Source organism: Canis lupus, chromosome X (assembly GCF_003254725.2).
Source record: "Canis lupus dingo isolate Sandy chromosome X, ASM325472v2, whole genome shotgun sequence".
Classification (NCBI taxonomy): Eukaryota; Metazoa; Chordata; class Mammalia; order Carnivora; family Canidae; genus Canis; species Canis lupus.
In genome coordinates this window covers 103,101,290-103,111,822 of record NC_064281.1, presented here as the reverse complement: position 1 = coordinate 103,111,822, position 10,533 = coordinate 103,101,290, and the positions used below count along the sequence as shown (strand labels likewise).

The window sequence follows — 10,533 nt, the reverse complement described above, 5'->3', positions numbered from 1 at the left end:
TGTACACAGAAAACTTCACTTCCATTGATGGGTTCCAGGCACACAACTGAACCCATAGGACTGTGAGAACTAAAGTTTAAAGCCACTGCATTACATCTGATAATGAGGAATGGATTTTTTTAAACGTGGTAAATTAGTGCAATGAGATATTATTCAGCAATAAAAAGGAACAAGCTACTGATACAAGCAGCAATGTGAATGATTTCAAAAGCATGCTCAGTAAGAAAAGGCATACACAAAAGAATATGTACATATATGATTCCAGTAACAGTCAATTCTAGAAAATCAAAAGTAACATATAGTGAAAGAAATCAGATTGGTGGTTGCCAAGGTTTGGGGTAGGGGGAAGGGTATCCCACAAAAGGGGACAAGGAAACTTTTGGAGAAAATCTAATTGTGCTGATTCAGTGTGCACTGACATTTTCAAAATTCATAAAATTGCACACTGTAATTGGATAAAGTCTATTCTACATAAACTAACACCATAAAATGGATTACAACCACTGCATTAACTAATCTCTAAGGTCTCTAGTGTGAGTACAGTGAATAGGATCTGAAATTAGCCAGACCTATATTTAAGTATTGACTCTGCTCTTTGCTAGCTTTGTGGCCATGGGCAAATCACTTAACCTCTAAAAGTCTCGGTTTCCTCATCTCTAATATGGGTTGATAATAGCACTATTTCATTGAATTGTTGTGATAATTATGTGACAATGGATGTAGAGAAATTATTTTTTATTTATTTATTTTTAAAGATTTTATTTATTTATTCATGAAAGACACAGAGAGAAAGTGAGAAAGAGAGAGAGGCAGAGACACAAGCAGAGGGAGAAGCAGGCTCCATGCAGGGAGCCTGATGTGGGACTTGATCCTGGGACTCCAGGATCATGCCCTGGGCTGAAGGCAGGCGCTAAACCACTGAGCCACTCAGGGATTCCCCGGATGTAGAGAATTTATTTCAATGTGTTGTATATAGTAAGTGCCCAATAAACGTTAGTTACATTTATAATTCTATAATTCCAAATTATTTTCTAGACAATATTGACAAAGTTCAGAGGTGGTAGATATGTGATCTAAGTTCTAATTTTGATTGCACTACCAATTACGTGTGGCTTTATACGAGTCTCAACCCCTTCTCTGGGTCTCTGTCTTCTCATCATTAACATAGGGAGATTATGGTGAGTTTCTTACCAATTTCATAGAATTACATTGGGAATATAAAATAAAATAATAGATTTGAATGAAGTCCAGAAAAAGCAAGAAAAGGGGAAAAACCACTCCACACAAATGTAGGAAATAACTATGATATAGTTTTCTCATGAGTCTGAGGTTAAATAGAGCAAATCAATTATGCTTTTACAACAGGGCTTGCCTACAGTAAAGTTGCTTTACAGTAAAGTTGTAAGTTTCTATAAATATATATATATATATATATATATATATATATATATATATACTGGAGTTTTAAGTTTCCGATGTTTGTCTTCTGGTCTTTTATTACATCAATTCTTTGTCCTATTTTTTCAATTCAGTTATACCTTGCCTTCTGCTGTCATAGGAGATTCTTTTGCTGCCCTAGGTCTTTTCTGTTAGTGAGGAAATGATTCTGATAAGCTGATCTACATAAAGTTAAGTGACCTAATGGGTGACAACTAATGTGTTCTATGTAAGGACAGAGTAAATATGCCTCTAGTGGAAATTCAAATCTTAGTAGGGGTAATATTTTGGGGTAGGAGGACTTCCTGAAGTTTCTCAAATGATAACCATCTGTTCTACCAAGGGTAAAATCAGACTCTAAACAATTTTCACCATCAGTGAGGATGTAGCTGATCCTCAATGATGTAACTTATTTCAGAATGTAAACTTATTTCAGAAGTTTAGAAACAAAGAAGGCTCATGTCCTTTTTGCAATAACTTTCCTCATTGCCCCTCTAACATCCTTGTTCCTCAGGCTATATATTAAGGGGTTCAACATGGGTGTCAAAGCCCCATAAAACACTGAAATAAACTTGTTCTGCTCAGCAGATGACTTGGACTGAGGTTTCATATACATGGAAATGGTTGCCCCTTAGAAGACTGTCACCACAGTCAAATGAGAGCCACAGGTGGAAAAGGCCTTGAGCCTACCCTGGGCTGAGAGAATCTCTAAGACAGTAGTGGCAATTTGGGCATAGGAAAGAAGAACAAATCCAAAGGGTAGGAGCAGAGTGAAGATACCTGTGGTGGAGATCATAAGCTCATTGAGATTAGTATCAGAACAGGCCAGCTTAAGGAGGGAAAGAATTTCACAGACAAAATGGTTGATGATATTAACTCCATAGAAGTGAAGCTGCAGGGATAAGACGAGCATGGCAGTGAGCACAAGTGATTCCCCCCACAAAGTAGTAGCCAGCCAGACACACACTGGGGCATTCATGATCACAGAATAGCGCAGGGGATTGCTGATAGCAGCCATATGGTCATAGGCCATGACAGCCAGTAGGAGGCACTCTGCTGTGGCCAAGACCAAGGAGACACTCATTTGGGTCAAACATCCTGGGTAAGAGAGGTAGGGATGGGTAGAGAAACAATGCACTAAGGCCTGGGGCATGGAAGTGCTTCCATAGCAAAGATCTAAGAAAGACAGATTAGTAAGGAAGAAGTACATTGGAGTGTGGAGGTGGAGGTCAAAGTAGATAAGAAAGATGATTAAGTCCATTCCCCAGCAATGTGCTCAGGTAAGTTATCAGCACCAATGTGAAAAATGTGATTCTTCACTCAGGATAGTTAGAGATTCCAATAAACAGAAACTCAAACACTGTTGTAGCATTATCTATGGCCATTCTTCCTATTTGCCACTATTCACTGGATGGGTGCCAATTTAGTTGCTTAAGTTTATCTGTAAGAATGAGAATAAAGAGGGAGGATTGGTGTGAGAAAGGTGGAAATAGTGTACAAAGTCATTCCCCTTTTTATTTTGTTTTTAAAATTTTTATTTTTTAAAAGATTTTATTTATTCATGAGAGACACAGAGAGAGGCAGAGGCGTAGGCAAAGGGAGAAGCAGGCTCCCTGCAGGAAGCCTGATGAGGGACTCAATCCCAGGACCCTGGGATCACAACCTGAGCCAAAGGCAGACACTCAACTACTGAGTCACCCAGGCATCCCTCTCTGTCTTTTTTTTTTTTAGATAGGGAATACAAATGGGATATCTATAATGAGAACAGAGGCAAAGCTAGAAATTTCATCCTTCCCTTAGAAAAAAGCAAATATCCTGTCCTTTCAAAAATGGTTATATAAAAAGCTCTCCATCCCTCTTCCACCAGATAATCTTCTTGGGTTATTTTTTTTTTCAAGTAAGAAGAAAGGGAAGGGAGGCTATTTTCCTGCTTCTTTTACTTGTTCACCATTTTCCAAAACTGAAGTTCCGTCAGCTTAAAGTTACTAATCTCCACCAAGAGGGTACCTTCTGACACCTTTAGCTAAGATATTGCTTATTCTTGTGTCTGTTCATCACTCCTAACTTGTTCATGCCTCCATTTTCCCATTGCACTAGTATCTACCATGGTGCTTGGCATAGAGTGCTGCAAAGTACTTCTTTGATCCGAACTGATATTACATAAATGGAGTATTTCATGGAATCCTTCAGGTCTGTAAAAACCTTTTGCTAATATCACTAGTTGGATTTACATTGCCAGCTTCTCCTAAGTTTTTTGTGCTGTTGTTGCTGAGCACCAGTTAATAGTGTGAAAATCTAATGTGATGTTTCTAAAAGTGTGGGTGGTAAGGAGAGGGCTTGAATGGCCAGCCTATTTGAAAATGTTTTCTCTTTCCACCCTCTTTCCCTTCGGTTTATATTTTTCTTGTAGCACATTCCAATATCTGAAATTATATTAATAATTTTATTACTTGTTTATTATTTGTCTCCCACTTAACTGTAAATTTATTGAGGACAGGGATCTCATCTGCTTTTGTTTACTGGTATACCTAGTATGGTGCCTGAGGCATCATAGGTACCTGATAAATATTGAATGAATAAATAAATATATGCAATCCCAGGCAGTAACAGATATTATCCAGAATATAACTACTCCTCTTGCCACCTGCACTGCCGTTCTTTATTGCAAATTATCACCATTACTCACTTGAATTTTGTCAGTAACTTCCTTATTGGTTTCCCTGTTTCTGGCCTTGCCCCCATTCAGTTCAAATGATTCAGTTAAACTGTAAGTCAGATCAGGTCACTTTTCTATTAAAAAATTTCAGCAACCTTTCATTTTAACCTAATTGAACACCAATCTCCTTGTTGTGACCTATCAGACCCTACATGGTTTGCCTCCCAATTACCTCTCTGACTCAAGATCCTATTCCTCTTTTCCTTGTTCACTTTGCTCTAGTCACACTGGCCTCCTCATTGTTCCTTAAACACTCACAGCAAATCCTTTTCTTAGAGCCTTTGCTCTCTTTGATCTTGTTGCTGCGTATATATGAAGCCCAGATCTTTGCATGGCTTATCATCTTTCTTCCATCAGGTCTTTACTCACAAGGAAACTTGAGGAAAGAAGATTCCATAGCTCCCCCACTTCCTTATTCTGACCTCCAAGAACCTATCCCTGTGTCTTTTTCTCTACTTTGTTCAGCCTCTCAGACAGGTTAAGTACACAAGAACAGTAAATCTATGAATGTAAAAGTGTATGCCACTTAGGAATTGGCAAATACAGGCAAAGGATGGGGAAGATGATGACCTGCCTTCACAAGAATGTCCTCAGAGCTTGAGAGACCTAACACTGGTTCTGTCTTCATTTATCACAGGACCCTGAGAAAGACATTTTCCCTTGGATTCCCTTTACCTTGCAATTAAAAATTGAGATAATCATCTTCATAGTGGAAAAATGAAGAAAAATCAAGAGTTACAATGAAGACTGTTGCATTTTAAGTTACTATAGCCAGGCTCCAAAATTCTTTGAATGGTCTATATTAAATTCCCAATTATCTATACATGCACCATCCACAGTAGAAGATCTAGAAAGATAATGGGCAGGCTACCAATGGGAGGATGAACTAGTTTTGCATAGAAGTAGACAGTTGATTCTTTTGCCATTTAAATGTCTCTGTTGCTCCTAGAACTGTTTAAAACACAATACTTTTGCTGTTAAACACTAAATATTTATAAACACATGTTTACTCTCTTTTTATGAATATATCATTCCTAATGAGCTGCAGGATGTATTGTGTTTCTCCAATATTGAGGGAAGATTTCTAAAGCATTTATCCCTCAGTCTTCCATGAGCCCAGTAGAATAAATTGAAGAGCCATTTGGCTAAAAATTGGTTATCAGTCTATGTTCTTGGGAAGACTTCTTTTTAGATCGTGTTAAGCTAACTGATAGATATTGGGATCGAACCCATGACCTTACTTCCATTAGTACTGTGTTTAGACCCATAGGACTGAAAATTGATGACACTTTCCCTCTCACAGTTAAAGGCTACTCAGCTTCTTCTTTTTTTTTTTTTTTGCTACTCAGCTTCTTAATTGAGGGGGCTATTTTTCATTAGTCTGGGCCTTGCCCTCTGAAGACAATGTTGATTGTCTCATCTTAGAATTATCATTAAAAGATTCCTGGCAAACTGGGCCAGCCTATTTCCCATCTGAGCCTTGTCACCTGCAATTATTTATACAGCCTAGCTTTCCTTTCAACTAATGGCTTCCCCTTGACTTCCTGGAGTTTGCCGATGTCTAATAAATGGTTAAGGGGAAAAAAAGTGGGAGAGGAAGGAAGATATTGGAGCCTTTTCTTGTTACTGACTCACCATTGGAGGTCCTTTTCGAGTACCAGTAGATGTAGTAGAATGAGATTGTCCAAAAGAATAATTTTCAAGTAGTCAGGTTTGGAACAGTGATGATCTTTTTGCAAACTTTCATGGTGGGATTTCAAAATCTTTCCCAGCTTCTCAAACTCCCAAATGCCTGGAAACCTCTGAAGAGAAAAGATTCTTTTGGATTTGGTCAAATCACAACCTCCAAACACTTTGATATGCAGCCCCTGGCAGTGGTATCTAATTACATTATTTAATTTCTTAGGCAAACATTTCTTTTACTGACATTTGACCCACAAACATCCTTGGTCAGTCTCCCTTACAAAAGTTGTAACATGAGGAGAATTGAGGTCATCTAAGTGTTTTGCATCAAGACTCTTGGGTTATTTCAATTTTCAATCTACTAGATTAGACATCTTTTGCCTTTTAGCAATACTTATCTATTACTTATCCTGACGAACTAGAACACAATTAAACCAAATTACCACTTTCTTTAAAAAGAAGAAAATGATAGCAAAACATGCTGCACCTTGGGGTTTAAACTAAATTGGGTGACTTCCAGGAGATGTCCTGGGCTCTGTACATGCCCTAACCGGTTTCCTGTTCTTTCCCCACCACCCATTTTCAGTGCCAAGGAGTGAAAATATGCAACCTGAAGACTCCAAGAACCTGTGCATCTTTACATCAGAAAAAAAGATCTAATGACAATCACTTTACCCACTAAAAGTGGAAAACAGACCCAGCCCATTTCCAAAGCATCATACTGGAGTTGAAGCCCAAAAGCTTTTTGGTTACCCCTTACTTATTTGGAAAATATAACTACAAGAACCTGTCTTTCCTTGAGCAGTTTGGTTTAGAGATTGTGCTGTTTCTCCTCTTCATCTAGGTTCAAAATTCATCAATCTGTCTATCTGAAAACTGTCATCAGAACTCTATCTCTGGGAGCATACTTTGCTCTTAACTAAATCTATAAATCCTACATCCTCAGCCTACTCCTGATATCTGGGGTCCAATTCTCTTCTAGATTCAATTCTAAATGCAGGGAGCAAGTTGATGAGCTGGTCAGTAACTTAAATAAGTTGAGGTTCCAAAGTGCTATCAGATCATTTATCTCACGCAAAGAGTTCAAAGTTTCTGATCTTCACCAGAAAGAAATAATTAACTTCTAAGAGCTTCAGGGACCTCATCCCAAACAGGCAATTAAATTTTGCCAAACCGGAGCTGTTTGAAAAAAATGTGGCATTTTGTATAGGGAAAACAAACAAAAGCGAAAGGAGACTTTTGAGACCATGAGACTTTTTTATACCACTGCTGGGCTTTCCACAGAACTAAAAAATAATTCTTTTTTATTTTGGTCCATAGTCTCTTCACATTCTTTCTGTATTAAATTGGTGTCGTGACAGAGCCTGAAGCTGGTGGAGAAATGTCTACCAGGGGACAGCTGGGATAGAGAGTGCACAGCAGAGAGTGCATGTGTTATTGATTCCCACATTGAAATAGCCCTTATGTTTGCCTTTTCATTCCCACTTCCACCACCTCAGCCTGCTCAAGCAGCCTCCATGGGCTCCTTTTTGCAACCGAATCAAGTCTGAATTCCTTCATATGACACTCAAGGTCAGCTATGGCAGTCCCTCATCTATCACGTAACATTTACTTATTTATTTGCCCATTGATACATTTATTCAACAAATATTTAACGAGCACCCACCATGTGTCAGGCAATGTGCTTGGCATTGAGGAGATATGGTACAAAAAATTTCCAGATACGGTTCTCACTTTCATGGAACTTACAGTCTGGTGGGGGAAACTGATATGACCCAAATAAGAATGTGTTTATGCACTGGTTGTAAGTGCTATGCAAATTATACAGTGATATATGTTATTGATTCCCACATCCATTTCTATCTCCCAAGAGTCTTCTCCAAGTTGTCTCCACTTAAATCAGGTTAGTTCCTTTGTTGCTCTATGAATTCCCTCATGCTCACTTCCACTTCTTCTGCACTGATGTTCTACCAACTTGGAAAGCAAGGTTCTATCTATTCATCTTTTGACATTCAGCTTAGTTCTTCTGCTATCTATTTTGTTATCTGGTCCCCTCTGTTATCTGACTCTTCAACTATAGCATAGGTAACCTAAGGACAGATCATTGTTTTTTTACCTCTGTAACACTTTTTATGGCAGTAGATACAATATAGGGTAGTAGGAAGCAATCTGAGGTAGTGGTTTAGGCAGTGTACTCAGAAGCTTACTAGTTCTGTGAACTTGTTCAAGTAATCCAAAGAATCTGAGCTGAATTTCTCATCTGTGGGAAGTGATTAAATACATGTAAAATACTTATAATAGTGCCTGGCACATGGTAAGTCTCAATAAATACTAGCACGTTGGCTATTTTTACTTTTCCAAATGTGTTCACATAAATTGGTACTTATATTTCATAGGTGGGAAATTTGTGGTCTGAAACAATGAAGTGAATTGACTAAAGGTCACAAAATTAATTAGAGACAGAGATGGATAGAAAATTCACGGTTACTTCCAGATCACTGACTTTTGAGAAATTATGCCTATGGTATTTTTCTTGATGCTTGCTTTGAGGGCAAAGGTCTCAGATATGGTACTCAGCAAGATTTTGTCCAGGTCCTTGGGTAACTCAGTGTGACATGATGTTGGTACCACATTAAGACACCTGTCTTTAGCTGAGGCTTCTGTCACTTCCAGTTAGAAAACAGTAATGACTAGGATATGGAATCAGTTCCCATGATGGTACTTAACTTCTGTCAGTCTCCTGACCTCTGAATATATCCCTAATATGACATTTCTCAAATTGGTCAGAAGAGATGATCTAAGGAGAGAGCAGATACCTTACAAGTTGTCTGATTTCAGGCAGCTTACTTTAACTTTCTGGGTCTCAATTTCTTTTGTTAACCAGGCCATTTCTGGGGCTTGTTCCAGTTATGACACCATTAATTTTAGAGAAACTGTTCCTATTCAAAGCATTTTTTGATAGTAGGTCATAAATATCTTTCTTGTATATGGAAGAAAATTAAGGAAGTTATCCTAAGGCCTAGTAAAAGGGTTGCAAGAAAGATCTGGGTTAAGACAAAAAGGAAAACATTTGTGGATTCTGTTGCTTAGTGTAGGGATGTTTCCTGACAGTCAAATGAAGGCTTTAGAATGCTGAATAGCAGTAATTATTGCAGGCAAAGGGAAAGAGACAGGTGTTGGAGACTGAGCAGGTGGAAATACATTACTCTGCTTTGGAAGACTGTGACTAGTAGGTCTCTTTAGTAACTGCTTCCAGTGTACTCTTCGAAAATCCTTAATCAGAGGATGAGCAAAACAGTGTGTAGTAGATTAAAAAAGAGATGACTGTAGTATAAGCAAGTCCCCATCATAGTCCTTGGGTGCCTGTCTGGAGTTATGCACAAATCTATAATTCTAATTTAGCAAGTGACAACTCTGCCTTCTTCCTTTTCCTTGTGTTACAAGGTAGGCCTGAGCCATGTATTAGGAACCATGAATCATCAGGAAAAAAGGGAAATGAGGTTCTAGAGAGAACTGACCAGCCAAACATCTCATAACAGTCTTTAAGCAGATGTCTAAGGAAATTTTTCTCAAGGTTGATTGATAATGAAGCCATCTTAAACTGTAAGAGTGTTCTTTCCACCTGTGATGCTTTGGGTTGGTCCCAGACAAACAGAACATTTCTAATAGCTTTGTGTCTTAGAGATTCTCCCAGGCCCTTGGGGCATGATTAGCCTTAGTGCACTCCTCAAAGTTGGGCAATTAAAAACTACTCCTTGCAAACACCCAAAGATGCCACATTGGGCATTGTTAAGAAGTTGGCAAACTTGGCAGTTAACTTTACCTAAAACTTCTGACTGCATAATGACATACTAATTGTAAGCAGTGGGGAAGATGTACAATGCTTTCTCAAGATTAGAGTGGAGAAACTTGGAAGGCTTAAAAACAAGTTATGTACAAATAGAAACCACACAATGGGATTTAATTTCAAAAACTTTCTGTGACTTTGACACAAAAGAGTTATACTGAATGTGTTCATCTAAACACCCACTTTAGAATATAAGACTTTACCGTGAATAACCCCAATATAAAAATTCAAGTCACCTGTGGGGAAACCTGGGTGCTTGTCTTGGCTCTGTCACAAACTTGCCTTTCTATTGTAATAAGTCTATTAACCTCTTCCCATTGATGAAATTGTGAACCGTAATCCCTGCCTTAGGTATTGCATATGGGTGTTCTGAGGACCAAATTACATAATGAATGCAAAAGACACTTGAAGATAAATAAATATACAAGTTCATAGAATTATTTTAAACCTATGGTCTGAATGAAATTAAAGCAGGCCTATGGATCTCAGGATTAGATCTAAATTTCAGGTAGGACACAGGCCTTATTCAATTTGATGGAGGGAAACATGCATATCTGTAGATATACAGATCAGCTCATTTATATTCACACCTTAATTTTATGGATTAAGAAAGAAGCTTAAGGAGATGAAATAACTTATATGAAAAGTGATAAGCATTGTGCCCAGAACATAATAAACAATCAATAAGTGGCAGTTGGTATTATGAACATTCTTTATCATATAGTCATTTGACGTATTCAGGTCAGAAACATCATAGGCTCCTCAGGTGGAACATGATGATGAAAGTATTGGCTTAGCATACTTGGTAGAGGATGGGGCAGTATGCTCTATGTAGAAATCAAGTTTCTAG

General features: G+C 38.1%; 1 protein-coding gene across 1 annotated transcript; it reads right to left on the bottom strand.

Moving 5' to 3' along the window:
* Positions 1–1,894: 1,894 nt before the first annotated feature.
* On the bottom strand, positions 1,895–2,822 carry LOC112649184 (olfactory receptor 13H1). Its single transcript, XM_025431305.2, is given in 2 exon segments — positions 1,895–2,692; positions 2,694–2,822. Coding segments are annotated over 2 exon segments (927 nt in total).
* Positions 2,823–10,533: the final 7,711 nt, after the last annotated feature.